The 17,506-nt window shown below is 41.8% G+C and overlaps 1 protein-coding gene across 2 annotated transcripts in view; it reads right to left on the bottom strand.

The window, feature by feature from the left end:
* slc27a6 (solute carrier family 27 member 6) overlaps positions 1-17,506 on the bottom strand; it is an 80,470-nt gene that overhangs the window by 40,192 nt on the left and 22,772 nt on the right. For both annotated transcript variants that reach the window (XM_072591066.1, XM_072591056.1), the window contains 3 exons: positions 11,227-11,385; positions 9,687-9,811; positions 4,235-4,429 (listed from right to left, as the gene is read on the bottom strand). In XM_072591066.1, coding sequence (XP_072447167.1) covers positions 4,235-4,429; positions 9,687-9,811; positions 11,227-11,385 — 479 coding nt within the window. The remainder of the gene's footprint in view (positions 1-4,234; positions 4,430-9,686; positions 9,812-11,226; positions 11,386-17,506) is intronic.

Below are 17,506 nucleotides of genomic sequence, written 5' to 3'. Positions count from 1 at the left end.
AGAAGGGAAGGGTGAAGAAGAGCAGAGCAATAGTTATTGGGGACTCGATAGTTCAGGGCACAGATAGGCGGTTTTGTGGGGGCGAGAGAGACTCACGTTTGGTATGTTGCCTCCCAAGTGCAAGGGTACGAGATGTCTCTGATCGTGTTTTCCGGGTCCTTAAGGGGGAGGGGGAGCAGCCCGAAGTCGTGGTCCATATTGGCACCAACGACATAGGTAGGAGGGGGTATGAGGATGTTAGGCAGGTTTTCAGGGAGCTAGGTTGGAAGCTCAGAGTTAGAACAAACAGAGTTGTTGTCTCTGGTTTGTTACCCGTGCCACGTGATAGAGAGTCGAGGAATAGGGAGAGAGAACAGTTAAATGCGTGGCTACAGGGATGGTGCAGGAGGGAGGGATTCCGGTATCTGGATAACTGGGGTTCTTTCTGGGGAAGGTGGGACCTCTATAAACAGGATGGTCTACACCTGAACCTGAGGGGCACCAGTATCCTTGGGGGGAGGTTTGCTAGTGCTCTTGGGGGGGGGGTTAAACTAACTCTGCAGGGGCATGGGAACCCAGACTGTAGCTTTAGGGTGCAGGACCTGGAGTGTAGGGAGGTTAGGAACATGGCATCAATCTCAAAGGAGGGTGCCTGTAAACAGGAAAGTGGCTTTAAGTGTGTATACTTCATTGCAAGAAGTATACGAAATAAGGTAGGTGAACTTGCAGTGTGCGTTGGTACCTGGGATTTCGATGTTGTGGCTATTACGGAGACATGGGTAGAACAGGGACAGGATTGGCTGTTGCAGCTTCCAGGGTTTAAATGTTTTAGTAGGGTCAGAGGTGGGGGTAAAAGAGGGGGAGGTGTGGCATTGCTTGTCAAAGATAGTATTACAGTGGTGGAAAGGACGATGGATGAAGACTCGCCATCTGAGGTAGTTTGGGCTGAGGTTAGGAATAGGAAAGGCGAGGTCACCCTGTTAGGAGTTTTCTACAGGCCTCCTAATAGTCCTAGAGATGTGGAAGAAAGGATTGTGAGGATGATTCAGGAGAAGAGTGAAAGTAATAGGGTGGTTGTCATGGGGGACTTTAACTTTGACTGGGAAAGCTGTAGCTCAAGTTCGTTAGATGGGTGGTGTTTGTCCAATGTATGCAGGAGGGTTTCCTGACACAATATGTAGACAGGCCAACAAGAGGTGAGGCCATACTGGATTTGGTTCTAGGTAACGAACCAGGCCAGGTGTTAGAATTGGAGGTAGGTGAGCACTTTGGGGACAGTGACCACAATTCGGTGACTTTTACTCTAGAGATGGAGAGGGATAAGGGTGCACTGCAGGGCAAGAGTTATAGCTGGGGGCAGGGAAATTATGATGCGGTGAGGCATGACTTAGGGTGCATGGCTTGGAAAAGTAGGCTTCAAGGCAAGGGCGCAATTGAAATGTGGAGCTTGTTCAAGGAGCAACTATTGAGTGTCCTTGATAAGTACGTACCTGTCAGGCAGGGAGGAAAGGGTCGTGTGAGGGAGCCTTGGTTTAATAAGGAATTGGAATCCCTTGTTAAAGGGAAGAGGGAGGCCTATGTAAAGATAAGGCGTGAAGGTTCAATTGGGGCGATTGAGAGTTATAAGGTAGCCAGGAAGGATCTGAAGAGAGAGCTAAGAGTAGCAAGGAGGGGACATGAAAAGTCCTTAGTTGGTAGGATTAGGGAAAACCCAAAGGCTTTCTATAGATATGTCAAGAATAAAAGAATGACTAGGGTAGGAATAGATCCAGTCAAGGATAGTAGTGGGAAGTTGCGTGTGGAGGCTGAAGAGATTGGGGAGATACTGAATGAATACTTTTCGTCAGTATTCACTCAGGAACAGGACATTGTTGCCGATGTGAATACTGAGTCACAATTAATTAGAATGGACAGCTTTGAGGTATGTAGAGAAGAGGTGTTGGAAATTCTGTAAAGGGTGAAAATAGGTAAGTCCCCTGGGCCTGATAGCATTTATCCTAGGATTTTCTGGGAAGCAAGGGAGGAGATTGCAGAGCCATTGGCCTTGATTTTTATGTCCTCATTGTCTACAGGAATAGTGCCAGAAGACTGGAGGATGGCAAATGTGGTTCCCTTGTTCAAGAAGGGAAGTAGGGATAACCCTAGTAACTATAGGCTGGTGAGCCTCACTTCTGTTGTGGGCAAAGTCTTAGAGAGAATTGTAAGGGATAGGATTTATGGACATCTGGATAGGAATAATGTGATCAAAGATAGTCAGCATGGTTTTGTGAAGGGCAGATCGTGCCTCACAAACCTTATTGAATTCTTTGAGAAGGTGACTAAGGAGGTGGACGAGGGTAAAGCGGTAGATGTGGTGTATATGGATTTTAGTAAGGCATTTGATAAGGTTCCCCATGGTAGGCTACTGCAAAAAATACAGAGGTATGGCATTGAGGGTGAGTTGGAGGTTTGGATTAGGAATTGGCTGGCTGGAAGAAGACAGAGGGTAGGAGTTGATGGTAAAGGTTCATCTTGGAGTGCAGTTACTAGCGGTGTTCCGCAAGGATCTGTTTTGGGACCATTGATGTTTGTAATTTTTATAAATGACCTGGAGGAGGGGCTAGAAGGTTGGGTGAGCAAGTTTGTGGATGATACGAAAGTTGGTGGAGTTGTTGACAGTGAGGAAAGATGTGTCAGGTTACAGCGGGATATAGATAAGCTGCAGAGCTGGGCAGAAAGGTGGCAAATGGAGTTCAATGTGGGTAAGTGTGAGGTGATTCACTTTGGTATGAGTAACAAAAAGATGGGGTACTGGGCTAATGGTCGGATACTTGGTAGTGTGGAAGAGCAGAGGGATCTTGGTGTCCATGTACACAGATCTCTGAAAGTTGCCACCCAGGTAAATAGTGCAGTGAAGAAGGCATATGGCGTACTGGCTTTTATTGGTAGAGGAATTGAGTTCCGGAGTCCTGAGATCATGTTGCAGTTGTATAAGACTCTGGTGCGGTCGCATCTGGAGTATGGTGTGCAGTTTTGGTCGCCATACTATAGGAAGGATGTGGAGGCAGTGGAACGGGTGCAGAGGAGGTTTACCAGGATGTTGCCTGGTATGGTAGGAAGATCGTATGAGGAAAGGCTGAGGCACTTGGGGCTGTTTTCATTGGAGAAAAGAAGGTCCTACCCATGTCGTCCACCTCCTTAGTCACCTTAGGGGTGACTTGATAGAGATGTACAAGATGATTAGGGGTTTAGATAGGGTTGATCATGAGAACCTTTTTCCACGTATGGAGTCAGCTATTTTAAGGGAGCATAGCTTTAAATTAAGGGGTGGTAGGTATAGGACAGATGTTAGGGGTAGATTCTTTACTCAGCGAGTCGTGAGTTCATGGAATGCCCTGCCAGTTGCAGTGGTGGACTCTCCCTCTTTATGGGCATTTAAACAGGCATTGGATAGGCATATGGAGGATAGTGGGCTAGTGTCGGTTTGGTGGGCTTGGATTGGTGCAACATCGAGGGCCAAAGCGCCTGTACTGCACTGTATTTTTCTATGTTCTATGTTCTATTGTGTCCTGTTCTGGTCGCCCTACTGTAGGAAAGATACAGAGGCTTTGGAGAGGGTGCAAAGAAGGTTTACCAGGATGCTGCCTGGACTGGAGGGCTTGTCTTATGAAGATAGTTTGACAAAGCTCAGACTTTTCTCTCTGGAGAGAAGGAGGAAGAGAGGTGACCTGATCGAGGCATACAAGGTAATGAGGGGCATGGATAGAGTCAATAGCCAGAGACTTTTCCCCAGGGCAGGATTGACTAGTACAAGGGGTCATCGTTTTAAGATATTAGGAGAAAGGTATAGAGGGGATGTCAGAGGTAGGTTTTTTTACGCAGAGAGTTGTGAATGCATGGAATGCGTTGCCAGCGGTGGTGGTGGAAGCAGAGTCATTGGGGACATTTAAGTGACTGTTGGACATGCACATGGAGAGCAGTGAGTTGAGAGGTGCGTAGGTTAGGTTATTATATTTTAGATTCGGCATAATCCTCGGCACAACATCGTGGGCCAAAGGGCTTGATCTGTGCTGTACTTTCTATGTTCTATGTTCATGATTTAGAAACAGCATCCCCAATTCGTCAATCACATGACAGCAAATTCACGTTGACAAAATGCGCATTATAACAGAACGACCCATGCTCCCAAAATAATTAGCGTCCTTCGGAGGAGAGAATAAATCAGGTCACCCAGAGAAATTCCAGCTTTCATATCTGTGACTACATTTTTACTCACTTTATATAAGGAGTTTATGCGTCCCACAGCTCCCAACTTCCCTGTGTAATTCATAAAGAAAATATTTCCTTCTGTTGCACCATAAAACTCGCACATCTTAATGTCACCAAATCGCTCGAGAAATTCTTTCCAGACCTCGGGCCTGATCCCATTTCCTACAGCCATTCGGACTTGGTGATTCTTCTCTCCTTCAATCTGAAAACAAACAAAAAGTTAATAATGAATAGGCTGTAACAAAATAATTGCAAATAAGATACCACAACTAACACTTTGTTTTTGTTTCATTTTACTATTTGGTCTAAAGAGTTAATACATTGCTTCAGGAGAATTTAAAAGTAATGGCATGCCCATTTTTCTTGAACTAATTTATCTTTTTGTCATTCTTAAAAAAGGGTGATTTAATAAGTTTACGATATCATGTTATCCTTTAGGATGATCCAATAGACTGAACCATAAACAAATAGAATTGATTCCTTTTACAAAAACTGCATGATGTGGAGATTTATTAATCTGTCAGCAACACACAAAATGGATGACTATACTGCTCTTCAATTTACAGTTAATCCAAGACACTTTTCAAGTTAAATGAAGAAATCAAGTTTAAATTTGTTAATGTTATCTTAATCTTATATTTAGCTAGATTTAGAATTTACTGCCATTATACTGAAAACTTCTCAAATCTTCATAACTACAGAACAATTTAAATACGAAAGCATTAAATAATGGGAACCTGTTTAATAATTGCAATAAAAGAACATATATAAGGCTTTGAACTCCAATTAGGAATATAGTAAAATCCGCAGAGAGGAACACCTTCTGTCACAGTTCCTTTAAGAAACTGTTACCATGATACAGGCTTGTGGAACAGAGAAACACACCAGTTAAACTGAATTGCAAAACAGAGTGTAACCAAATCAAAATGATAATGCAGTGGTGCAAACGGCTGAAAAGTTCCAAAGTGATTTTTTCTTTCATGGTTTCTTCAGCTTCAAAACAGCTGAATGATGCCATGAGGAATTTCACATTAACAGCAAGGCAGAAAAAGTAACACACTTGACACCATTCTGTTTTTGTCTGTGCCACCTTTGGTATCACATTCTTCACTGTGTTAAAGCAACATCTCCACAATGAGTTTTTTTCTGGTTCATGTATTTTCCACTTTAGCTACTCAGCTCTTCCAGTTACTCACATGTACAACTCAAAAATATCTTCTTCCATGTTATCAGCTTCATATCACCACACTTTTCCTTAGAGTTACCTATGTCACTCGGCATACATTCCTCAATTACCTGTACCCTCAATTCTTTTATCTTCCCATGGGACAAATTGGGGCCCAAAGCCTGTCACAGCAAGGACACTGGGATGAGCTTCCCTCATCTTAATACCTTTTTTACGAGGCAGCCATGGGAAATGGTTAGCATCAGTTTGGTGACTGAGCACGTGCATGATTTCCTTAGCATTAAAACATCAAACTGCTCAAACTTATAGCTCCTTACTCCATCAATGTAATCTTAATCCGAAAGAGATAAGGTTTGTTCACCTTAGTGTATACTTTCCTTTTCTAAAGATCTGCTATAGGAGCAGTAAGAGGATAATGAAGTTGAGAGAATGATGAAGGTAAAACCATCACCGTATGATATTACATCATGATGTGAAAGTGCTGGTGTTAGACTGGGGTAGACAAGGTGAAACGTTGATTTTCCTGCTCCTCGGATGCTGCCTGACTTGCTGTGCTTTTCCAGCACTACTCTAATCTAGATAAGGTCAAAAGTCACTCGACACCAGATTACAGTCCGACAGGTCGATTTGAAATCACAAGCTTTTGAAGCACTGTCCCCTCATCAGTTCACTTCACCTGATGAAGGAGCAGCACTCCAAAAGCTTAAACTTCCAAATAAACCTATTGGACAATAATCTGGTGTTGTGTGACTTTTAACTTTATTAAGTAGAGGCATGCCATTGTTGTCAGAATTTTCTTTGCTGCTGTTCACTTAGTTATTGGCATCATTAGACATGGAAGCAGGAGATAGCCTTTGTCACCTTGAAGCCATCTATTGAGCTGATACTCCTCCAACAAGAGATCCTTGAGGGGTGGGTTTCGAAGATTGTAAACATTGTGGTAGCTTCCTGCTCAGCTGTTGATAAGCAGGATCCTTTGATAATTGTTACATTCAATCTGACCCTTCAGAGCTATCCCACTGACATTATTCAGTAAGTGTGATATTTACACTCTCATGTAATGTGGGTGCCAGCAACTTCCTAAGCAATAGGAAGTCCTCAGCCATACATGACTAATGAGCTGTATCTTACTGTTTCCTTCATGTAATTTTGCATCAGAAGACAATGGAATTGAATTAACAAATTCTGTGCTATTACAGAAGTACAGCACACCTTGGGAGATCCTGACAGTGGCTATCATAGAATTGTATCATCAGACATTCCTTCCTGAAAATGATTGAGAAGATGAAGAGTTGTATCTCCCACAGCAGCTCTAACAATCATCCAATGGGATCCTGAAGACACCTGCATTGTCCTGTACAGCTAACCCTGAAACATTAAACTTAAAGGGTAATAAAATCTCAATTCAGCAGAATGTCTTTGATAGTCAACATTTGTTTAGCAGGTAATCCATTGTACAATTAGTGCCAACTGTTCTTAACTTACAAGAACTGACATTGACATTACTATTAGTGACAGCATTCATGTTAAACTGCATCTTTCAAACTTCAAAATTCCGCTGAAGATCAGAGATTGGTCATCAATGCTTGTTCAATACACAAAGCAAAATGCAAATAATTCATTTAAATCTTTAGTTTTTCAACACGGTACAATAATTTTAGCTGAAATTGCCTCGATGTTGGAAATTTCACTGAATTACAAATGGATTCCTGCCATCAAGTCCCATCATTCTTCATTTCCATTCAGATCACAGAATGCAAATTACAATTCCTTAATTTGGTCATGATGAATGAGAAATGGTAACATAAGGAAGAAAAACATTGTCTCTGTTTTAAAGCAGTCTTGTTCTGTTTTACTAAATATGGTAACTGTTAAATTAATGAAGACATTAATCTGCATGATAGCATTCTTAGGATCATAACAATAAGTCTTGTCAAATTGGCAAAATAATGATTAGAAGGTGCATTATCCATCTTAGAATCCGCTGTTGTTGGAGTCATTGTAAAGTAAGATGGTTTGGGTTGACAGAGGTCAATCATCTTAGTCCCCGGACTTTGCCACAGTGTCGTGTCCAAGACCTGACGATATTCAGCTGCTTCACCACTGACCCAGAAGAAAAGATATGCTACAATTAAAAAAGAATCTCACATTGGAAAGAACTACCCAGATTCTGGTGAAAGCTGAAATCCAGAACAGCACAACAGAATTATGGAACTAAAAGCCATACACAAAGCAGCAAACATCTTTGGACAAAAGGCCAGGCTTCTAGGGACTTACTTGGAATGGACTGTCAGAGGAAATGGTAAATGCAGGTACAATTAGAACATTTAAAAGACATTGGACAGGTACATAAATAGGCAAGGTTCACCAGGCAAGTGAGACAAGTATAGATTGGGGAACTTGGACAACATGGACAAGTTAGACTGAAGGGTCTGTTTCCCCACGTATGACTCAATGACTCTACGACCTTCTTTTTATTCTAAGATCAGAAGTGGGAATCCTCACTGTTGTGTGCACAATGTTCATTTGCAACTCCATGGATTGTGAAGCAGGCCATGCCGATGTGAAGGAAAATCTGGATAACATTCAGGCTTGTGGTGAAAAGTGGAAAATAACATCCATACCAGTACAAAGCAATGATCTTCTTCAACTATAGAGAACGTAACCATCATCCCTTGGCTTTCAATGGCATTACCATCTCCAAATTAGATTAGATTACTTACAGTGTGGAAACAGGCCCTTCGGTCCAACAAGTCCACACTGACCCACCAAAGCACAACCTACCCAGACCCCATTCTCCTATATTTACCCCTACACCTAACACTTCGGGCAATTTAGCTCGGCCAATTCACCTGACCTGCACATTTTTGGACTGTGGGAGGAACTGGAGGAAACCCATGCAGACATGGGGAGAATGTGCAAACTCCACACAGTCAGTCGCCTGAGGCGGGAATTGAACCCAGGTCCTCTGCCGCTGTGAGGCAGCAGGGCTAACCACTGTGCCACCGTGCCACCCACAATCTTCCTCTTTCCACATCCTGTGGGAGTTACCATTGCTCAGGAACTGAACTAGCCCAACCTCATAGATACTGTTACTACAAGTGTAAGTCAAAGGCTGGGAACTTGGCAGTGAGTAATTCACTTCTGGACTACCTTATGTCTGACCACTATCTGCAATGCACAAGTCAGGAGTGTGATTGAATACCCTCTGCTTGTCAGGATAAGTGCAGCTTCAACAACACTCAAGAAAGTACACCTTCCAGAACAAAATAGTATGTCATTCACCACCTTAAACATTTACTGTCTCCATCATTGATGCACAGTGGCAGCAGTGTGTATCATCTACAAGATGCACTTACGAAGACTCCTTGGAGAGCACCCATGAAGCCATCATGAAGGGCAAGGGAAGCAGAATGATTGGAACATTATCATGAGGAAGTTTCCCTCCAAGTCACACACCATTCTGACTTGAGCTACATTGCTGCTCCCTCGCTGGTGATGCATTAAGAACCTGGAACTCTCTTCCTAAAAGCATTGGATTTCTGAGGTTCAGGACAACATTTCTCCACCACCTTGTCATGGCAATTAGTTTGGGCATGAGATACTGGCCTGGTTGATGATGTCCATATTCCATGAAAGAATAAAAGAAAACTCTACTCATCCTAATCCCACATTTAATCTTATACTGGACAATATTGCACCCATGTGACTGCACATCAAATTTATTTTGAATCTTTCCATTGCAAGACCTTCTTGCATTTTCCCTGAACATAAAATTGCAAAACTGTTGTATAACCTTAAACTTCTCTCAAAACACTTAATTAATCAATGCCATTCTTCAATCCTTTTAGTCTGAGGTATCTTATTCTTCCACATTGTACTATTTTTCAAAATAACCAAGTCCAATAATGCTTTAAAAACCCGAGTAGCATTCAAAACCCAGGTTTGTCAGTTCGACATACTTATAACAGACAGTTTAAATGAATATAAAACACTCTTAATATCCAGCATAAGTAGAAAATAGTCACCAAATAAAAGATAAGCACCTGTTTGCTGCTAGGAATATGGACATTAGAAAAAAAATCAGAGTTAAATTAACATTATTCTTTGTGAGAAGTCAAAGAGACATTCTGATTTCTTTTGGCAAAGGAATGACAAAGCCAGTAAAGATGCTTCAATTTCCTCCCTCACCAATGAAACAACACAATTGAAACAGTGTTGGGAAAACTTGCTAATATTACAGCTCGAAAAGAGCATTGTCATATAACATTACCTTTGGCTGATTGCACAGGTAGCGACAGAGTTCTCCTATATACTGAAATACTGTAACATTGTACTTTCGACAGTCATTCCAGAACTGGCTAGCTGAGAATTTCTTCTTTAGCACCAATGTTGCACCTAGATGGATGCAAAAATGTACTTCTCAATCATTTGAACAGTATCAACAAATGTGCTCCCCCATTCACAGGCTGTCACTGATCTTGAGCTTCTGTGACAATTACAATTACAAAACAAGGATTTTGCATCAGCAGCAGAACACACACTATACACACGGACAGGGTGATACAGCGACATAGCCATAGAATTCCACTGTGTAATTTTCAAGCTAATACTTGGGTACATCTAATATTGCTGGGAAATTACAACAATCAAGAAGTACTGATGCACAACAAACTGAAAGCAGAAATACATTAAAAGACAAATGAACAGTTCAACTTGAAACTTATTGTTAAAAAAAAATCGCAGATGCTAGAAATCAAAAACAAAAACAGAAGTTGCTGGGAAAGCTCAGCAACTCTGTTCTGATGAAGGGCCAGTGGACCCGAAATGTTCACTCTGTTTCTCTCCACAGATGTTGCCAGATCTGCTGAATTTTCCCAGCAATTTCTGTGTTTGTTTGAGATTCATTCCTATTTGCCTGCATTAATGAGGTGTCCAATCCAAAATGTTAACCACTCCTTTGTCTTTTCAGGTTTGGAGGTTTTACTTTGAACTCATGGCATTATTTTAAATCATAACTTTCTCCCCTTTCTTCTTCTGAAAATGCTCAATCCTTGTTCAATGGGCACACATTCACTTTATCCAGTTTTAATGATTACTCAACTGCTTGTTAGGTGTACTGACACATGGATCGAATTTTTATTCTCTGACCTATGTTTGATTAACAGACCTCAATATGAGGAGAACTGAAAGTTCTACATTTGGTACAAGACCAAAAATCTTCAGAGAGAAAACAAAGTCAACTCACACTTTAATTTCGTATTGTTATCCACTGTATCCCTTTGAGAACATGCCATTACTGGGTAAAATGTCAAGCTCCCAACCTGGAGTTATGTTAGGTGTCAATGAGGCTGGAGACCAACACATGGATTGCTGATGATCAATGAGTTGCCCTGAGATGTACAACTATCCTTGAAACGTTAGGACCAGCTAAAATCAATATTTGCAGGGGGTCCACAAACAACAATTTTCTTTAAAAACTGACCTATTCTTATATAACTTATTTACTTTTGATCCAAGCTACAATAATGTTATGGGTTTTTAATATTCATCTCAATCATTAGAATAGATAGGGGCCTTCTGCAAAGTATTGTATTACTTGCAATTTATTCATGCTTGGGAGCATCAATAAAACTTATAAGGAAAAATAATTAGGACTAGATCCCAAATTCTTATGACCCGATTCTTAGGTTATCAACAGCACCAAATAAGCCTGTGTGAAATGACCTAGTCAACAGACTAATACTGACTGACTTGTTACGAGTGGCAGCATTTTCGTCGGGCAGTAATTAGAAGTTCAGAAGCAAACTTACCAAGCTCAATACAGCCACAGATGCCTAAGAGAGAAGCGGCACCATGATATAAAGGAAGTGCAACATAGATGATGTCATCCTTGGTGACTCCAAACACTGAAAATCCAGCACTAGCCCTTAAGGATTGGAGCTGGGTGATTACAGCAGCCTTTGGTAACCCTGAAAAGGTCCAAAATTACATTATGTTGAAAAAATATTCAATTTTACATGAAAGAAATGGTAAATAATTAACCAATTGAAGTATGGTAATATTAATTAACATGAGGGTAAACTGATTTTCACATTTCTAACTTGAAGACAAGGTCTATAGACATAACGCATTGCACATCTTTAACACAAACATGTCCAAATTTTAACAGAAATTACTTTAATTTCCATGTGTTTTCAACCTGCATTTGTTCAGATTTGGCTATGGTGATACAAATATTTTTAAAAGAAACTGTATTCACTGTCTTCACTGTCCACTGGAGTAGCACCATAGGATTGGAGGTGGCAAATGTTATTTCCCTTGCTCAGGAAACGGAATTGGGATAGCCCTGTGAATTGCAGACCAGTCCGTCTCACGTCACTGGTGGGCAAATTATAGGACAGGATTCTGAAAGACAGGATTTATGACTATTTGGAAAAAGCATAACTTGATTAGGGATAGTCAGCAAGATTTTGTGAGGGGCAGGTCATGCCTCACAAACCTTACTGAATTCTTTGAGGATGTGACAAAACATATTGATGAAGGTAAAGCAATGATTGTGGTGTATATGGATTTCAGCAAGGCATTTGGTAAGGTTTCCCATGATAGGCTTCAGAAAGTAAGGAGGCATGGATACAGGGAAAGTTGGATGTCTGGAAACAGAATTGGCTGGCCCATAGAAGTCAGAGGGTGGTAGTAGATGGAAACTATTCAGCCTGGAGCTTAGTGACCAATGGTGTTCTGCAGGGATTGGTTTTAGGACCTCTGCTCTTTGTGAAGTTTATAAATTACTTGGATGAAGAGGTGGAAGGGTGGGTTAGTAAGTTTGCCAATAACACAAAGGTTGGTGGAGTTTTGGATAGTGTGGAGGTCTGTTGTAGGTTGCAACGGGACATTGATAGGATGCAGAGCTGGGCTGAGAAGTGGCAGATGGAGTTCAACCTGGAAAAATGTGAAGTGATTCATTTTAGAAGGTTGAATTTGAATGCAGATTACCGGGTTAAAGGCAGGATTCTTGGCAGTGTGGAGGAACAGAGGGATCTCGGGTCAACATCCATAGATCCCTCAAAGTTGCCAACCAAGTTTATCGGGTTGTTAAGAAGGCGTATGGTGTGTTGGCTTTCATTAACAGGGGGATTGAGTTTTAAGAGCTGAGAGGTTATGCTGCAGCTCTATAAGGCCCTGGTTAGACCACACATGGTATATTGTGTGTAGTTCTGGTTGCCTCATTATAGGATGGATGTGGAAGTTTTAGACAGGTTGCAGAGGAGATTTACCAGAGTGCTTCCTGGACTAGAGGGCATGTCTTATGTAGAAAGTTTGAAGGAGCTAGGGCTTTTCTGATTGGAGTGAAGAAGGATGGGAAGTCATTTGATTGAGGTGTATAAGACGATGAGAGGCTTAGATGGAGTGGATAGCCAGAGATTTTTCCCCTGGGCAGAAATTGCTATTACGAGGGGACATAACTTTAAGGTGATTGGAGGAAGGTTTAGGGGGGATGTCAGAGGTAGGTTCTTTATAGAGAGAGTGGTAGTAGAGTCAGGTACATTAAGAACATTTAAGCAACTCTTGGATAGGCACATGGAAGATAGTACAATGAAGGGTATTTTTATGAAGTTGAAGGTGTGTACTGTACCTTTAAGAGAGAGTGAATGCTGTTCTGAACTGAGAGCTTGCAAGTACCTGTGTGATATGATGTGATGGCAGTCTCACAGTGTACTGGAAAATTGAAAATATGCAGCACTTGGCTATGAAATGGATACCTGAGTTGGTTGTTGTTTTGACAACAATTCAAATTTGACCAATCAGTTTAAATTGTGCCTCAGGATACTGAAACCCAATCAAGTTTGAATTTATTGTTTTGCCAACATCAAACCAATGAGATGATCCACTGTTGGGGAGGATAAAAATGCAGGCATTTTGAAAATTGGAGGCAGAGCAACTGCCACTGAGAGAGACCCAAGAAATTAGATTATATTCCCCACAGTGTAGAAACAGGCCTTTTAGCCCAACAAGTCTACACCTACCCTCTGAAGAGCAACCCACCTCCCTCTGACTAATGTACCTAACACTATGGGCAATTTAGCATGGCCAATTCACCTGACCTGCACATCTTTGGACTGTGGGAGGAAACTAGAGCACCCAGACAAAACCCACACAAACACAGAGAGAATGTGTAAACTCCACACAGACAGTCACCCAAGGCTGGAATCAAACCTGGGCCCCTGGTGCTGCGAGGCAGCAGTGCTAACCACTGAGCCACCATGCCACCCAAATTAGGACACACTGTCTAGCAAAGGTACCTTCTCATATGGAACATACTTGCAATAAAATGAATGAAGATGACCCAAGGAGATCTTCAGCATGAAGAAGAAAGACACTGAAGATGACAGCCATTGTTTGGTTTTGAAATTAAGTTGATGTAATTTTAATAAGTGTCTTATTGGAACAGTATATTATTATGTAGTTGGACGCAGGTAATAAGCAGTTAAAAGAAAGGGAAGGCTTAGAGCTGTGAATAGTTGTTTCAGAGTCAAAGGATAACTTGATGTTATTATCTTTAAATAGTGTTTTGGGTGTTCTCTGTCACTCATATTTTAACAGATTACGAGGTAAGGTGAGCTTTTCTGGGGATTTGGTTTAATTAACAGAGGGGTTCACCGCTGTGTCATAACAGAATGTAGGTTAGTTTTATCTTAGTTTCGGATTAAAGGTCAACACAACACCGAGGGCTCCAGGGCCTGTACTATGCTGTACTGTTCTATGTTCTATTCACTGGCAAGTCTTGATGCTCTAGAAGTCTTAAGTTAGGAAGGTGTTCATAAGTTGCTGCAGTGCATCTTATAGATAGTACACAGTGAAGTTATGTTGTACAGAGGTGAGGAGAGTGAATGAGTGGATAGGGTACTAATTCAGCAGAATACTTTGTCCTGATAGGTATCAGCCTCCCTGAGTGCTGGTGGTGCTGTATCCATCCAGGGTGAATATCCCATCAGGCTGCGGTGGGAATGTTTGTGAGTGGGTGGCAGGTTCTAACAGCTAGTATTGCTGGGGCTTCAGGAAGTTAGCAGGGATGTGCGACCTTCTCCTTTTACCCTGACTGTCATCTAGCATGCATGAAAATCTCAGTCATACATGTGTCTGCTCTCCAATGAGGTAAAGTGCTAATTATCCACTTCTTAAACCGTGAATGTAACAGTGTGTACCTGAGTTTCTAGAAACTCACCAGGGAAAACAAGGTGAAGTGGCAGTGGGATTGGATGGGGCTGAGTAACTGACAAGCCAGAAACATTTTCAATGCTAAAATATTTCCTAGCTTGGAAATGTTCTGATAGTGTGCTTTCACTGCTTTAGAGAGGATTCTTCAATATTTTGGAGGTCACTTCTTGGAGATTTTTCTCTTTTCTCCCTTTTTCCTACATTTCAAGGTTTGGATTAGTATGGAACCTCCTCCCTCACTTGACCACAGAGCTGAGGGGAGAAAAAGGTAAGAAGGCAAATGGAATTGTGTTCTTCATTCCTCAAGGGGTTGAGTTTAAAAGCAGGAAGGTTATCTTGCAGCTGTACAGGGTGCTGGTGGGGCCACACCTGGAGTGCTGTGTGCAGTTTTGGTCTCCTTACTTCAGGAAGGATGTACCGGCACTGAAGGGGGTACAGAGGAGGTTCACCAGGTTAATTCTGGAGTCAAGGGGTTGGCTTATGAGGAGACGCTGAGTAGACTGGGATTGTATTCATTGGAATTTAGAAGAATGAGGGGGGATCTTATAAAAACATATAAAATTATGAAGAGAATGGATAAGATAGAAGTAGAGAGGATGTTTACACTGGTGGGTGAAACTAGGACAAGAGGACATAGCCTCAAAATTAGGGGAAGCAGATTTAGGACTGAATTGAGGAGGAACTTCTTCACCCAGAGAATTGTGAATCTATGTAATTCCCTGCCCAGGGAAGGAGTTGAGGATTCCTCATTTAATGTTTTTAAAGCTAAGATAACTTTTTGAACAATAAAGAGATTAAGGATTATGGTGAGAGGGCGGGTAAGTGGAGTTGATCAGCCATGATCTTACTGAATGGGGGAGCAGGCTCAAAGGGCTGGACAGCCTACTCCTGCTCCTAGTTCTTATGTTCTCATGAACACAAACTGTACCAGGTTTAGCAGCAGCTTTCAGCTCACCAACCTGTCTGTCCAAAGGAGAGACGGTCTAGTTTGTAGGAAGTAATATCACCAGGGGATAGGGGTTTTAAGCAGAAGAGAAGCATCCTATAAATGATTTAACAGACAGCTGAGAGTTTTCTGTAAAGTGGCATTCACTGTCTCCTGCCAAGTGGAACAGGTAGGCACCCACAGCTAGCAGCAAACCACCTCCAACCTTGCTTTCCTCACCTCTGGCTCCTTCCAGGGATTTCAGAGTGAAATATGTAGAACTTTACCTGTTACCCTTCAAAGGTGACCAGTGACAGTGTTTATCAGGTCCAGGACCACGGCTTCCTTTAAAATGGTGTTTTTGTGCGCAGTGAGTTTTTCAGTGCACAGTACTTCTAATTATTTGTGCAGGCTCTGGTGGTATTTATCACATGGTAAACCCTGCATTGTACCTTCCAGGCTGTGAAGCCACACTGTCTCTGTTCACTAAAGCAAGAACAGATGGAAACCATTCCAGTTGGTGGAAGGATTGAAAACCAGGGGACGGAAATGGAACAATGAGAGGATGAGGGAAAATGTAATTATACAGTGAGCACACACTCTCATTCAGCTGGTCTCCAACAACAAAAAGATCTTCATTCAGGATTGTATGAGATTCCCTCCCTGACAGTGGGGTGGAGACAGGATTAATAAGAGCATTCAAAAGGCTATTTGGTCATTACCTGAATAAGAAAAATGTGCAGGGCTATGGGAAACAGCAGGGCAGTGACAAATGGCCTAATTTTGATTCCTATATTTTATGGTCTTATTGGGGAGAAAGTGGGAGAATGGGTTTAAGAAACTTATCAGCCATGATTGAATGGCAGAGCAGACTCAATGGGCTGAATGGCCTAATTTCTGCTCTTATGTCTTATGGATGAATTGCTTTTACAGAGAGCTAACATAGATGCACAGTGCTGAATGTTCTCCCTCTGTAAGCATTCTGATTCAAAACACTCACAGAATGCTTCAAGTCAGTGTTCCTTTGAGGAGCTGAGCTGAATCAGACTGATGTGGATCCTGTCCACCTCAGTTGACCAAGGAAGTGGGAAGTCAGATGCTAATCCAATGACGAGGTTTAAAACAGCCAATCAGCACACTTTTAAAAACCTCTGGTTTTCACACGCTTTTCTGGACACTCCTGCTGCCAGTAGGTCAGAAAGTTAAAAGTCCAGCCCATTGTCTTTCCTCATCCTTCCTCTCAATGGCAGTAAGAGATCAGCGTACAATTCTGCTGCTGTGACACATACGTAATCTGAGCAGTGGACAGAAACCAGCTAAACACGCCTTTGTTTCAGCTGGGTGCTTACACTGTGGTGCCTGCCTACTGATGGACTTCAGCATTACAGGATCCTACCTTATACAGCGATATAAAGTCGCCACTCAAAAAATTGAAATATCCATCATATCTGGCAATTTTATTTTCCTTATCACCTCAACAGTGCCTTGCAGGAATCACCTAATAAACTCATAAAGGGCACATTCCATTTCCAACTCCCAACTCCTGCAGAAAATATCTGAGACTTCAAATTCCTAATGAGAACAAAACGTTTCATTCATAAGTGTGTATTCAGCTGCAATACATTCCAGTGACCTTGCATTAATTTGTGCTCTAGTCCTCACTCATAACTACTCATAGTTAGAATATTCATGTTTGCAGAATGCCTAATAGCATAAACTGCACAAGGGCATTGGAATGTTCCTAATCCAAGAGGAGGGGCTGTAGATACTGTTACTCACCAGTGCCTGTGCTCATTGACCAAGTAACTAGTTAATCAGGAAGGTCAGTCATTAAGGCAATCAATCACACACACCATCTCAATTATTCTGAACAACAGTGATCACTGGCCACATATGACACACCAGAATCCTCTGACCCTTCTTACATCCTTGCCATATGTTAGTACTCA

This window comes from Chiloscyllium punctatum, chromosome 2 (genome assembly GCF_047496795.1).
Source record: "Chiloscyllium punctatum isolate Juve2018m chromosome 2, sChiPun1.3, whole genome shotgun sequence".
Classification (NCBI taxonomy): Eukaryota; Metazoa; Chordata; class Chondrichthyes; order Orectolobiformes; family Hemiscylliidae; genus Chiloscyllium; species Chiloscyllium punctatum.
The sequence above is the reverse complement of the archived record's forward strand: the minus strand, read 5'-3'. Positions and strand labels throughout refer to the sequence as shown.